At 33.4% G+C, this 14825-nt stretch overlaps 2 protein-coding genes across 2 annotated transcripts; both read right to left on the bottom strand.

Moving 5' to 3' along the window:
* Nucleotides 1-113: 113 nt before the first annotated feature.
* On the bottom strand, nucleotides 114-6008 carry LOC136800555 (tubulin-specific chaperone E-like). Its single transcript, XM_067057218.1, has 14 exons — nucleotides 5927-6008; nucleotides 4836-5021; nucleotides 4574-4662; nucleotides 4124-4332; nucleotides 3775-3851; nucleotides 3347-3501; nucleotides 3068-3126; nucleotides 2808-2883; nucleotides 2298-2371; nucleotides 1793-1931; nucleotides 1495-1554; nucleotides 1161-1220; nucleotides 604-695; nucleotides 114-287 (listed from the first exon to the last, which is right to left on the bottom strand). Exons 2-14 carry the CDS (start codon nucleotides 4958-4960, stop codon nucleotides 198-200), a joined length of 1305 nt encoding a protein of 434 aa, XP_066913319.1. The 5' UTR covers nucleotides 4961-5021; nucleotides 5927-6008; the 3' UTR covers nucleotides 114-197.
* Nucleotides 6009-7812: 1804 nt separating this feature from the next.
* On the bottom strand, nucleotides 7813-8523 carry LOC136799561 (synaptosomal-associated protein 29-like). Its single transcript, XM_067056286.1, has one exon. The coding sequence runs from the start codon at nucleotides 8521-8523 to the stop codon at nucleotides 7813-7815; it is 711 nt and encodes a 236-aa protein (XP_066912387.1).
* Nucleotides 8524-14825: the final 6302 nt, after the last annotated feature.

Raw genomic sequence — 14825 nt, 5'->3', positions numbered from 1 at the left:
CTTTCACCAAATATAAACCATTCATCTTGTTATTGAATACATTCGAACTCAGATAAGGAATTAATCAAAGACACAATCTTGATTATTACTTTATTATTTTTTAATGTTGAAGATCGCTTTACTCAACAAAGCCTAAATCGTTTAAAGTATAATTATTACTGATATCATATAAAGGAATCGATCCATTTTTTAATAACTTACCAACGCACGAAAACAACATCATCCGTTTTCATAGAATAGTATGAGAGTTCTTTCATGTTGTCATCTAGTTCGATTTCTCTTGAATTCTAAAGAAAGGTTTGAAAATACAAAATTAAAGTAAATAAAATTTACACCCACATAGTCAATGACATGTCCCATTATGTAGAAAAGCTTTCCTAATTTTAAAGCTTTTACAAAAACGGTCTATTAAAAATCTTTAACTTATTCATTAAAAATAATATTCCAAAGATTCGAAGAGGCCCATGCTGAATCTGGAATGTTAAATAGGTAAGAGATACAGAATTTCTCTCAACAAGAGCATCATCCAAACACAAATTCACAAATATCTTTCTCATCTTTCTTTATACACACCTTTGCACGCAACAGAAATTATAATCATACCTTTTGGTCCAGATAAGAGAGCTTTTGTTTGATATTGGGTACTTTCATTGCCCTTTGAATGATTCCTTTTAATTGTTGGATCTTCATGTTTGCTAAAAAGTATGATACAAAATGGAAAAAGTCATCTTGACTCTCGATAAAACTTATATAAACACTAGATAGAGATACTCTGTCCCTAGCTGAAGCAAATCTTTATAAGTAGACCATAGTTTGGTCCCAGCAATTTGATCAATCATGGCAATTCAATCAATCATGACTATTATCTTTCCTCCTCATTTCCCGCAATGTTAGTTGTTTGTTCTGATTAAAAAAGTTTCCAGTACCGAACAGACAGAACTGTACTATCCTATACTGTCGTGGTCTACTCAGCAAAGATGTCGCATTACTTTGCTTCGACTACCATTTTTTCAACAGACAGAGAGGCGTTGTATAGTATAAGACATCTGTGTTAATATAACCAGATGTCATACAAAGTTCTGACCAAAAAAAACACCAGATTAACAGTCTCTATTAGATTCAATTGTAACCTTGGTTTAGAAATCTTATTAGAAATATACCTGGTACTTTCTTGGTGAAAGGTGCTTTTGAATCACAATCAGGACACTTTATTGTTATACCTATTTGAAATTTTAAAGAATTAAGGATTCAATAGATTCAATTGCAGCCCAGGTTTAAAAAAGCATAGAGACATAGAGGCTTCACACTATAACTTAAAAATATTTTCTAGACTATCCAGCTTTAAAGAGCACTGCATCAAATTACTTCTCTGTTATTGTAAACTCGCCTAAAGATATATTAAAATTCAGCCCTTCTTCATGAATTTTCAACTTATAATATATAATTTCTTCAGTGATTTTCAGTAACAAAAAAATACATTTAGTCAAAGGATACTGAGTAAATTCTCTTTGAGTTTTTGGTTTGCAGTCTTTTCTTGAACTGGTGCACCATGAACTGAAATATAATAACAACAATCAAAATAAAATGTAAAAAAAACCCATTTGGATTCAATTATCACCAAAACTAATCATAAAGAGCATGTATTTTTCCAAAATCAAACAAACGTACAAATCTTAAAAAAATGACTAATTTTATTCATAAATATGAACTGAACTTTTTGATTACCAGTTTCTAGTCAAAAGCTCAATCGACCGTTGACTCTGTTCATATTATTGAGTGTTTATATAAATACCTTCTATCATTTTTGAATAGCATGGGTGTTTTTCATGAAATGCAAGTTTATTTTCTTCAGTCGTTTGTGATGAGAAAAAGTCGGAAGAGTATTTTTTGATGTATGTGACTTCTGCAACTCGTCTTTCACCCGGCTCAACCTAAACCAATGATAGAAATCAAAATTTGAAAGATGTCATGAATAATTTAGAATTCTTGTGCTCGCTACCTTCTCAGTAAAATCTTTCGAAAATCTACCAAACTCAGGGAACAAGACAAGAGTTTAACACTGGTCAAGATTATTAGAAATAACATTCAGAGTGACCAGATAAAAGTAGAACAGATACAAATTACCCAATACTTTTTGTCTCATTCAGGTCTGAGAGGAAAATCATTTATTTTATCGATTTGAAATAACACAAACTTAGAAGAAATAAACCAAGTAACTATGTCACCAAAGATGAGGTTTTAACATCAATTTGTTTTTTACTTGACACACTGTAGATGATAAATGTAAATTTAATTACTTTACTTCCATTGATGATGTCAACATTATCAAGTCTAGCAACTAATTCCATCCTCAATTCAAACGTTGTCAAATCTATAAATTGATAAATAAATATTGTCCCGGTGTCATCGATTAAGTGTGGTAAATTGTTGAAATAAGAGGACAGTTTAAATTGATACAAATATTTTAAAATCGAGAGGTTCGAAAGGAAATTTCATAATCAAATACTGATTTGTTTAAAGGGACATTAAAGTAGTAAAATGTAAACATTGCACAAACCATGTGTCATTAAAGAGAACAATTAAAATCACGTGCCCAAAACAAACTTGTAAAATAATTGAACAATCAAAATTAGCCATATTTGGTTTGATTTTTTATTTTGACATGTGACATTTGTTTTGATTTTGTATCCGCTGCATACAGTTTGTTTACAAATTTCGCAAGTACTGTTTTATGTCCCATAATTTTCTAATTTTGCTTTCAATTTTCATTTCAGTAAAATGTAAATTATGAAGCCTATCTTTTTCACCTTTAGAAACTGGATTATCTCGAAATCTGACTTCATTCAAATTCTTCAGATTACGCAATTCATTTATAGAATCCCACTGAAAATGAAAAACAAAAAATGTACTTTAAAATGAAGCATTGTGAATTAGTTTGAAAAAAAATTCATTTTGAGTGAGCCAAGAATTCCAGTACCATCATTTTTTCACTTTTTACTTAAAAGGTACAATTCAATTCAAATCATAAGAACAAATCAGACAGGTTCAAAATAAAAGTAAGTTGAACCTTTTCAATTTTATTGAAATTGAGCGATAACGACTTCAAATTTGAAAATATGTCAGCATCTACAAGAAAGTAGAATACAATGGAATAAAGAGTAACACCAAAAGTTCATAAATGTTCGCAACAATATTCAAATGGACTTAAACAAAAAAAATTAATAACAAATGCACAGACTCACACAAGTACCGACTCAACACTCGTACCCACAAAATATAGTAGACCTTTTAAAAAGAAATTTAAAGGGCATAAAGGTCGATGAAATAAAATTAACAAACGTCATACCTTTTTCACAAGTGATCATTTCCAATTGGTTATCATTCAAGATGAGCCATTCTAATTTTGATTGTCCAGAAAACACTTTCTTCAAGTTTTCCCATGAATTTATGTGACAGCCTTCCAAGTTCAAAATTTCCAATTCCTTTATTCTATCATGCTGGCTTTAAAAAGTAACATTGAAGAAGAAATATTCAGATCACATATTGTGCTTATCAAAAAAGAATTTATCTTTAACCCTTTCATTGTTTTAAGTTGCCTTTAAAACATATCAAACAATCTTGAAACAAAGCATAATATTGAAGTCAAACAAATAGATATGACTTCAAGCTTGATCAAGATGCTAGATGCTTTGACAAGATGTTTAAACATGCATTCAAATTAACACTTAGCTATAATCAATTTTAAGCACCTATAAGGTTTATAGAAAGTCTTACCTTAAGGGAGTAGCTATGGGATTGAAGCATGCATACACTTCTTTGATGGTTGGGAGACGTTGTAGGATGTTTAAAAGCTAAATAAAATAAAGAACGAAAGAGAAAGCATTTTTAATGGTAAAAATCAATACAATATATCTCCAATTTTCAATACTTTATTAATCTGGGTCATTTGGTGATGCCATTATGTAAACAGGCACTATCTGGTCTACCTTTTTACACTTACATAACTAATCTAATAACTAACACAGGGGAGATGAGTGCGATAATCAATCAACGCAAAAGGCAGAGTTTTCGAAAATTACCTTGGCTCAAAATTTGTTAAATGGTTGTAATAAACGGGTGTTACCTGTTCCCAGTTGATGTTTACATCGTTCATGTATAAAGAACAAAGCTTGTTTGGAAGTTTCCCAAAAATGTCTTTCTCTTCTATGTTCCAATCATATATTTTGTTTTCACTTATATTCCAAACTTGTAGGTTTTCCAAATCTTGAATGATTTGTAAAGCATCTTTGAAGGTTGATAATAAGGTTTTGCTTAAACTCAAATACTTGAGTCCTATCAAGAGAATGAAATAAAACTGTAAAGAGGGGAATGAAATATGGAAACTAGTGCTTAAAAACAGTAGAAAAATGCAAGACTTTGATGGCAAAAATGACTTAGACTTCAATAATTGCTTCTCTTACTTTTATCAAAGTATTGCACAGAATTCCTATTAAAAAACATGATTTTTTCATTGTTTAACCTAAATAAGTTGGCGTTTCTTCATTGTGTCGCATATAAAAACTTCAATACTTACTGGGGCATAGGGAAGCAATGGTGTGTTCTTTTACGCCATGGCTGACCATGGTTTCTGATAGATCTACTTCCTTGAGAGAAAACAAGTCACTGAAACAATAACAATAAAATAACAGTACATTAATTAATGAGTTTACTTTGTTACTGCTCCCTATTTGACTGTAAACATTCAAAGAAAGTGCATGTTGTTGTTTTTTTGTACCAAACTTCTTGTATTGAACAAAGATAGATCTTGATTCACTAAAAAAAAAAATTCATCATACCTTTGCTGCAAAGCTACTTTTTCAAACCCAACCATCTCAATGACTTTTTCGTTTGCTTTTGATTTTGCATTGATAACAACAGTTTCTTCATCAAAATAACCTTTTCCATAAGTCTTCTTTAGCATGCTTGTTGCATCTGCACCAAATTGTATTTTTGATAGCCTCACAAAAGAGCCATGCTCATCTCTAAATTAAAAAGAAAAATTAAACTTCTTTGACATAACAAAATGTAGTAATGACTGACATGATTGCAAAAAAAGATCTTCCAGAAACCAAGGCTGGACTTAAAATTTTTTTGGTTTGCCCATAGTGTGCAAGGGGGTTCCAGGTCCACCTAAAGATTTAGGTCCCACCTAACCCTAAAATTCCCACCTTCAATCCAAACTTCCAGATCCCAGCTAAAAATGCTATCCCCACGAAATATTATACTAATTCGATTAACTAAACAAAAATTCTTACTGTTTAAAAATAAAAAGGAGAACAGTTTAGTATAGTAAAAGAATTATTTATAGAATATGAAATTTAGAAAAAATTATAATGAAATTGGAAATAAAAAAAAACTAACATTAACTTTTATCAAAACACCAAAAATTCCACCTAAAGAAATTAATCCCCACCTTAACTTGTTTCTCCCACCTAAAACCTGAAAATTTCCAAATCCCACCTGGAAATTTCTGACCCAAAACATCAAACCAAACCCCCCCCCCCACCACTATTCTGGAAAAATGTACCCTTGGAGTTTTTGTGGATAGGGCAATTCCATGGGGAAGTTCCCTGACATTAAGGGAAGGATCAAAGTATCTTTACATTGGCAGCATAGGGCACAGCTGTGTTAGATCATTTAACCCCCTCTTTCTTTCTCTTCCTTTCTTTTGTTTTCCTGTTTAAGTAAAGGTTTTTTTATTTTTTTCTTCTTTTTTGAAGGTCGGAGGAGAAAAAGTAAATAAAAGTTTTTGAAATCTCCATTTTAATTTTTTTTTATTTTGCCAAAAATAATGTCGGCGGATCTGTAAACCAATAAATAATAAAGTATTTGCCTAAAGCAATAATAAAACTGAAAGTTGCAAAATAAAAATATAATGTGTACTTGCACTTGAAGTAAGAGATCCCATTCATTGATCCATCATGTTTCCCTCTTGCTTCATCCCATTCCACACCATACCATACACCTTTAAATAAAAACAAAGTAAAAGTCAGAACAAGTGCAGCTTGCTTTTACTTACAGTGGTTGTCAATTAATTTATTTAACAGTCTGTGAGCTGTATTATTGGATAACCATCTTACACCATAAGTGAGATTCATCACAAAGATTGATTTAAAAAACTTTGACAAAATGCTTTTAGATATTTTCCACTTGAATTCTAAATAGTTAGACAATAGACACTTTTTTAAGAAAATTTATTGTGTTTTAGCCTCACCTTTGGTGGGTGGTACCTGACCAATAAAACGTATAGTGCCTTTATAATCATCTAAATAACATCTCTCCCCAAGGTAATGTTCAGGTATTTTATCTTGCGTCATATTTTGTTGATTTTTCTTTCTGTAGTACTTTTTATAAGTTAAAGTAATTATTTCTGAATAAAAAAAGTAGAAATAATGTAGTTAAATAACTTTGCTGCCAAAAACATGGAGACAATTTAAAAAACACTCATTTCTTCAACACATGTTTCTCAGTAGAATTTCTCAATTTCTATGGGCTTTATGATTGCAGTTAAATACAGTATTTTCAGATTTACAATTTTGTTCATCATTAAGATCAAATTCTTTCAAGTTCAAACACAAGATACTAAGCAACTTTTTTATTTTATTGCATTGTTGTCAGTAGACTTTTGCTTTTTTGCTTTTAGAAAAGCTATAAAACCACTTCACTTACTCTATTTTAGAAAAGTTGAAACTCCATCTACTGTCTTATTACCTCTGTGCTTTGCTAATGTACATGTTCGTGAAGTGAATCCTCTTAAGTCCAAGGAGAAACTTGACATAATTTAAAGAACTTGTTAGCAATCTCAGATTTATAGGTATATTGAATAAAAAACAAACAAGAGTATGAAACTTGAAATAAAAATATTGTTGTTATTATAAATATTATTATATAGATGCTTATATCTGAGTAAGTATTTTATGGAAGATCTCAAGCGCTGTTAGTGGGGAATATGCTCAAAATTTGATAGATCTCAGAAATGACCTAAAGACATTTTATCACTAGTGAATTGAAACATATCAATGTAGTATAACAAAAAAAATACTGAAAGGAGCTGAAAGGAGTTAAAATAATAAAAAACTGCAATCAAACTTGAAGACAGATTACTAAAAATATAATGCAAAATAATTTAATTGAAAAAATACTTGGGACAGAATTAAAATTGTTGTAATAAAATAGCCAGAAAATTAATTATTATTCAAAAAAAATTTCAACAAATATTTTTCAGGATAAGCTTTTCGTTTTATTTATTTATTAAAATTAATTTCTACTTTATGTATTTTTGTTATCAAAAGAAAAGTTGAAAAGTCATCATTTTTTAGATACTGGTGTTAAAGAGTCGAAAGACAAGATAAAAGTTTTTTAAAGCAACTCAATTAATGACAATTCAATAACAATTACAAAAAGACACATTTCCCTTTTCAGTGTAAGAGCACAAAATGTGAAGTTAGACGAGACCAATTTGATTAATAGTTTTACAGGCCCAACCAACCCTAAAATTCCAAAAATCAAAATAAAAATAAAATTGATCCTGGTAGTACATTTTTATCTTCATTGTTTACAGACTGCCAAATTTCCTAAATTTTGGTAGTTTTCTCTAGGTTTTGTGAATTTTATGTTCAATTTTTCATTTTATCCATGAATTTGAGCTTTTTGTGTCTTTTTATTTTCCATTTTGCATTTTTGTAAAGATGTAATAGTTTTTGCTGCCTTTGGTAGCTTGGCCCGTAAAACAACAAATTAAATTTTAATGAAAAGAAAACTTTTCTTCAAATATTATCGTCTAAGAATCTTATTCATCCTCTTGTTTTGATCTTCAATCCTCACATCAGATTTGTCTGTTTTCCGTTGAATATCCTCCAGCATATCATTATGCTCATCAATTTCTTTCCCAAGTGCCATTCCTTGGCCCTTCAACATGGTCAAGCCAGCTAGCATTGTATCAAGATTTTTATCCACAATGTCATCTTCTTCTGTTTGATACCTAGCACCACCGCTGCTTGATCCTGTGTATGAGCTAGAATGGACATCAAAATTATCTAAGTTTCTTAGATTTTGTTGCAGCTGTTTTGTCTCAGCTTGTAATTGTTTGTCTTCTTCTTCTGACGAAGGTCCCTGTTGATCAGTCACATTGTCAACCTTCTTCACAGGTTTTTTGAACCAATTACTCATTGTTCCCCAAATACTTTTCAAAGATGTTATATTGCGGTCACTTTCATCAAGATCCCCATTTATCTTGTCAAGATTTTTGGAAGTTCTTTCCAGTTGTTCTCTTTGTTTACGTAATGCCTCTGAAGTTTCCATTGCAGTGCTTTGGGATTCAATGATCATTTGAACTGATCTATTACTGCTTTGCACCATTTTTTGTCTGTAAAGGTCTTGTTGTTGCCGAATATTCATCAATTCAGGATCATCAGAAAGATCTTGAAACTTATCTTCATCTTCATCCTCAAAGGGATTCTTTCCAAAATTACTTTTATAAGCCATTTTCAAATAATATTATCTAAGAGAAAAAGCCAAAATGAGAAAGGATTTTTTACGATAAATTTCTTAGCCACATTTTGATTGAAATTTAATGAGTGCTTTGGTAAAGTAGGGTGTGGGTCAAAAAAAAATCAAATTTTTGTGGGTGTTAGCAATTACTTTGCTTGCCTTAGGTAGAGGTAGAGCATTATTTTATGCCTTTTTCATTAACATTATAATTCTCTATAAGTTTGTTAAAAAAAGTGCAACAACACAATATAGACAAAATTTTGAGTATGAATTACCTGTTCATGGCATGAACCCCAGCCCGCAGGGGGGGGGGGCTACAACCAAAATCTTCCTGAAAAAGGCTGGGGGCTGGATTTTTTTTTAATTTCAGGGGGTACCTATGATCTCTGGGGGTATCTAACTTTTATGCAGTAAGGTATGGGGGCTTGGGAACTATATTTTATCTTGCTTTTATCTAACTATCATTATTCTTTTCAATTGCAAAAATATACAATTTTTTCATTTCTTGACATATACTCAAGTCACAGGGGGTATCAATCACAGGGGGTACCTATAAGCGTCTGATGAATTTTTTCTTATCTTTAGTTATCAAACTAAAGCGGGAATTTGATGCAAGCATTATTTTTTCAAAGAATCCTTTTTGATTGGATGAAAGCGCTCTACCTTCGTTTGATTGGATACTTCTTTTTAAACAATTGTACGGCAATTTTCTGATTGGACAAAATAAAACAATCAATTTCGCCGTGATTGGATAATAAAATATTTGGCGCTTTCACAAACGTTTGCAATTGAACAAAAAAACAATCGAAATATTCTCCAGGGGGTGAATTTTTGGTTTTTCTTCTATTTCTTCATGTTCGCCAATCTGGGGAGTCTTCATATTATATACCACAGGAAAAACTCTTTGAGTTTGGAAATCCCCAAGATTGGCAAACAATCATTTTTCCCCACTTACAGCTTTTCTTGCATGGGGGTTTGGGGGGGGGGCAAGTAAGCCCTCCAAACGGCAGGCTAGCTCTAAAGCTCTAAAACAGCATCTAATAACACGAAAACCAGAATATGGTTTTTCAATGGGAATCAAAACTATGAAGTGCACTACAAACATCAATTTGTCAGATCTAACAAAATTAATAACGACACTGTCATCATTGACAATCAAATAATATTCTGTCAAGAACATTCCAACAACTTCCATCAAAATGATCTGCCAAAGCTATGTCTACCATTTTAGCACACGGTCCGAGGATTGAGCCGAGAACGCTCGCAAAATGCCTGCCAGCTCCACGCGGGTGAAAAACTTTAATCTGTCAATCATATTCTCAAGGGAAAAGACGCAAAGCGATTCTAGCTTTACGATAGTGTCGGGATCATTAGTGAATAGTATTCAATCATCATTATCGCTTTATTTTCATTTATAGAACTTTTGCAAAAAAAAGGAAAAATAGAAAAGTTGTATTTTTTACTGCTCTATTCACATACTGAATTTAAAAGATCTTCTATGTGGAATTTTTTTGCAAACTTAAAAAAACTAATTTTTGTCCCCCTTTTGCGGGACTTTAGCTTAAATACTTGCGTGCAGCATAGGGTACAAAGTCCAAATATGCGTTTCTCGTACGGGAATTTTTGTATGAAGAGTTAGGTCTATAAAGCCCTGGGATATTTAAACTTCTCACGCCTAAAAGTAGCTCAAAACAGTCAGGGCCTCCTTGGTCTTTTATAACATTAGTTCGGATAGAATAAAAACACACCTGATCAACACAACCAAACCTTCTGTCTTGCGTTTACTCTTTCCTTCCCAACAACTTTCGTTTTTGCTTATGTAGGTTTCAAAATCCACAAGTAATGAACCTCTTATAGCTTTATCTGAATAAATCTGGTTGAAAACCTTCTGTCAGGTTTCATTCCATACGTTTTTTATCCACGTGGTGAACCGGTTTCCTCGATTTCCCGATAATTAAAAATTGGAACTTTCCCGTGGGCGCGATTGGGCGTATCATCGCCATCGCGAAATATTTTAAGTGAAAATTTACCGTATTCTAACGCTAATATACTGTAATCTAGATAGGAAGTACAAATATTAAATTTGATTCTTTTTTGTTCGTATTTCTAAATTTCACGATGAAAAGAACTATTTACAAATTATTTTCTTTAACGGGTGTTGAATCGACATTGACATATTTAATGATGTCATAATCAATGCCGTGTATATTTTGTCAGCACCGTGCATATTTTGTCAACATCCTTTTCATTTTGGATAAATACACTAAAATATACAAGATAAGTGAACATAAATTTATCGCCCGCGAGCACGACTTAGCTAAGCGCACCTCTCTTATTCAGTATCTAAGAATTGAAGCGGGCAAAGATTACCGCGCGGGCTGATAGCGGACAAAGGTAATTTGAAGATATTTTCAGTTATAATCCAAGGTAGAACAAACTAAACATAGAAAGGGGGTATTTTTTAGTGCTCTATACGATGATCGGTATTTTTTTTGAATTCTATGTTTAGATTTTTCTACCCAGCCCCGTTGCTATGTACGCGCATCCTGTTGCTTGAAATCGAAAGTGACACCAAAGTAATTTAGCGCACACTGCCGTTCGTGTAATGTTGATAAAGTGAAAGGAGGACCTGACTGGCTTGAGCTTTCTATTCTATTTACACTCTACGTCGTTATATGACGGTCAAGGGACAGGCAGAGAGCGAGGTGGATGCATGCGCTTAAACCTGACGTAATGAAATCGGATGTTAGAATAGCAGTGCTCCCTCTCGTATTAAAAAACTTTTACTTACGCAGATATCTTAATATCCACTCCTTACGCCAATACGTGAAAAATTATTATCTCGATATCGATATCTCCGGCGTAGATTTGAGGTTTGAGGCGGCAGATCCTTCAAAATTTCCTAGTTAAGTTGGTACAGCTCCAGTATAAAATTTCCCTCCTTTCCAGACTGCCAGGCTGGAACTAGTGAACAGCACGCCGAATATATTCAGCGTGAGGCAGTAATTACTTTTGGCGTATTGGCGTAAGCAGGTAAGACCCTGGGTAACGCTTGCACATTCCCGCACATTTGCGGGCGTGTGCGGGCGAGAGAGTAAAGAAAGTGTAAAGAAAGTTGCTTTTTTGCCACTTTTTCCCATTGAAAACAAAAAACCTTTGGATATTTAGACTCCCAAAACATTGTAGAATCTTTTGATTATCAAACTAAGAGAAAAAGAAGAGTTTTAACCTTTAAATCTAATCATATTTCCTTCGTGTTTAAACTTTCACAAAGTCATGTTCCCTCATACGCCGCCATTGAATTTAGAATTAGAAGCATGTCGGAAACTAGAACAGAGTTTATCTCACTCAATAAAAGGGCACAATTCACAAAGGAAAACCACTTTCGTTTTCTCCGACCAATCAGAACGCGCGAAAACCACTTTCGTTTTCTCCGACCAATCAGAACGCGCGATATGAGTTACTTGAGGAAACATTTTACTGACCAAAAACATTTTAAACTGCATCATTAAATTTATATTTACCGTAGGACGGGGTGAATCGGATAGAATTGGAAGGTTTTGGGCAAAATGCCTCTTCCAGACGAGACCTACCACCCAATTATACCGCAGAACTTGACGAGTGGGGTCTAATTCGCGAGTTTAGAAAATTTCATTTTCAAAAGTTTCTTCTACGAGGAACAATCTTCAATCGAATACAAGAAAATCGAGTCACTCGTTTCGGGGTGAAGTGGATAGAATTTGACGGGGCGCCATTCGAAACATAAACAGACACTCTCTATATTTTGTGGTGGAGCAATACCATTTTTCAAAAATTACGTTTTGCCGAAGTTATAATTTGAATTTATGCAATTCTCACAATATAATTATTCATTAGATGGAGCGTCATAAAAATGTAATACCTAAGGGATATATATTTGGGTAGTACGTTTAGTATCATTGATAATAAAATTTTGATTAGTGTGCGCTGTGGAAAGCGTTGGTTGAATGCACGATAGAAAGTGCAATGTAAGAAAATGAAACGTCTCTGAAAGGTCTGACTACATTAGCTAAATCCAAGTTTGTTTCTTTTATCTAACGCTTCCGTTTCGTACCAGAGTAGAAAATGAAAAGGGAGAAGTAAATAAATGATTAAAAAAGAAGAGCATTAGAGAAACTGGACAACTTACGAAAATATCAAATTTTCATCGAAGCATCGATCGATAGAGTCATCAAACACATGTTATATGGTCGTTATTTTCCGCGGTTACGATAGATAGCGTTGAATCTATAAGCAGAAAATTATCACACCCAGCAGGTGCGTATTTCTTTTTTACCTCAGATCAGAAGAGTCTAGCACACCCACACCCACACCCATGTTTCACAGGCCATGTTAAGTTAATAGAAAATGCGCTCGGAAAAAACCCAGTGTTCATATCCCGTTGTTTATGCACATTTTAAATGAACACTATTTTGACGTTTAGCGTCCATTGAATACCCCTGTCTCAAGTATCATTCCACCGCTACAAATGCCCCGTGAAAAGCTAACTTTTTCTACTTTCGCAGCGATACTGGGTGTGATAGCTGAGTCGATAAAAAGAATACAGTAGAGAAATTAATCCGATCATCGTATTTTTTTGTTTTCTCCTTATTTCAGGTACTGAACAATCTCAGATACTTCAGAGACGGGAGAAGATTATCAATAACGCTCTGGTTGCCTCTAAAATTTGTTGACAAAATGATAAGAAAACGTACGATACACCCCTGTTTCAGTAACCCGGTCAAGGATCCGTCCCGATAAAAACCGGCACGTACAAATTGACACGTACACGCAGGTACACGTTCACTGCCAAGCCACTTTAAGAATTTTGACCTCATTGAATTTCATCGAAAGTTTGAATTTCAAAGGCTCCAGCGGCCTTGGTTCTGCTTTAAGTGCCTGCAAATTGCCTACCGATCGACGCAGAATTTGGGGAAGATTCTAAAAATGCAAAAACGAAGCAAAAAAAAGTATTTTCTTTAAAGGTTATGGCCCTTTAGAGTACTGTCGGTATTTTGACACCTATACCACAACTAGGTCAACCCAGTCAAAATTGAAGAAAATATATTAGTGAATTCTAGGAAAAAAGTGAGTTTTCCCGTACTCCGGCAATTACAAATACAGACTCGGTGTGTGAAGTTTTACTTGTTTCATAACTTCTCCGCGATGGTCGATTTCAAATTTTCACTGAGTTACTGAGACAGGGGTATATTATGGTGGCACTTAAAGAATTCAGAACCAGCGTGGACTCGCCATGAACACAAAGACGGTAGACAGTATTAATTCTATATGGTAGTCAATGCTCAGATGCATTAGTATACTCGTAGTTGGCAGCAAACTTTTTAAGCTCTTATTTGGAAAATATGTACTTTTTAATTCTTTTTTTAGCGAAAGAAAATACTTCATAACATTGTCTCTCTCAGTGCCCGGTGAGAACTTTTATACTCTTTGGAAAAATGAAAGATAAAAGAACAGTAAGTAAGGAATATAGAAAATAAAAATTTCTCAGGTTCTTAAATATCTGGGGCATATTTTCTCACCGGGCCGATTATTTATTGCCAATTGTTCCACTAGGAAGGGGCTCCACCGTGTCATACTTTCTTGCCCCTTTGTCCAATTTCCGTTTGCAGAAATATTTGTAGAGAATGAACAGCATATAAGCGAACGGGAAATAATGTCTTGCTTCATACTGTACCCTGTCTCATTATCAAGCCTTTAGAAATAATCCCTCTCGTCAAAGACATTTCTTAGGAAGGACGAGAAACCGTGGCGTCCGTTACTTTAATAAATGTTCTTATCTTGTTGTAAAGTGTTTGTAGCCTTACCTGTTCCACTATTTTCTTCTGGAAAATAATAACATATAAACTCCTAAATTATCACTATACAAAATATACAAAGACATTGTATTCACATGAACAATGAGTGACTATTAACATTTGAACATTTATTCCTAGCTACTCTGAACACTAACAAGCCTCTTGGGATAGTGTGGCAGTAATTAAAAATGACATGATGACGGTATTTGATATTTTTTAATTATTCAATAATTAACTCCTTTCCATTTCTCGGCTCCGTATCACTTAACAACGCCTTCAACTTGGGGCGCAAATGGGCGATTCGCGTTTTAACGCAAACAATTTTCCGCCCTAACTTTAGAATGAAAATACGAAGAATAGACATTGTTTTTCGTTTAGTGAACAAAAGATTGTATACAACTGGCTTTCTTAGAACACAATGCCAAAGGAATCTCCAATCATGGTCGCTTCATTATTTCTTAT

The sequence above is a fragment of the Clytia hemisphaerica genome, unplaced genomic scaffold, assembly GCF_902728285.1.
Source record: "Clytia hemisphaerica strain Z4C2 unplaced genomic scaffold, Clytia hemisphaerica genome assembly, whole genome shotgun sequence".
Lineage (NCBI taxonomy): Eukaryota > Metazoa > Cnidaria > Hydrozoa > Leptothecata > Clytiidae > Clytia > Clytia hemisphaerica.
This window is presented reverse-complemented; position numbering and strand designations above follow the sequence as displayed.

Coding starts and splice junctions, on each gene's coding strand:
- LOC136799561 (XM_067056286.1), bottom strand. CDS start 8,523: ATGGCTTATAAAAGTAATTTTGGAAAGAATCCCTTTGAGGATGAAGAT.
- LOC136800555 (XM_067057218.1), bottom strand. CDS start 4,960: ATGCTAAAGAAGACTTATGGAAAAGGTTATTTTGATGAAGAAACTGTT. Junction 2,372..2,807: donor AGATAATCCAGTTTCTAAAG/GTGAAAAAGATA, acceptor ATCAATTTATAG/ATTTGACAACGTTTGAATTG. Junction 1,221..1,494: donor ACTCAAAGAGAATTTACTCA/GTATCCTTTGAC, acceptor AATTTCAAATAG/GTATAACAATAAAGTGTCCT.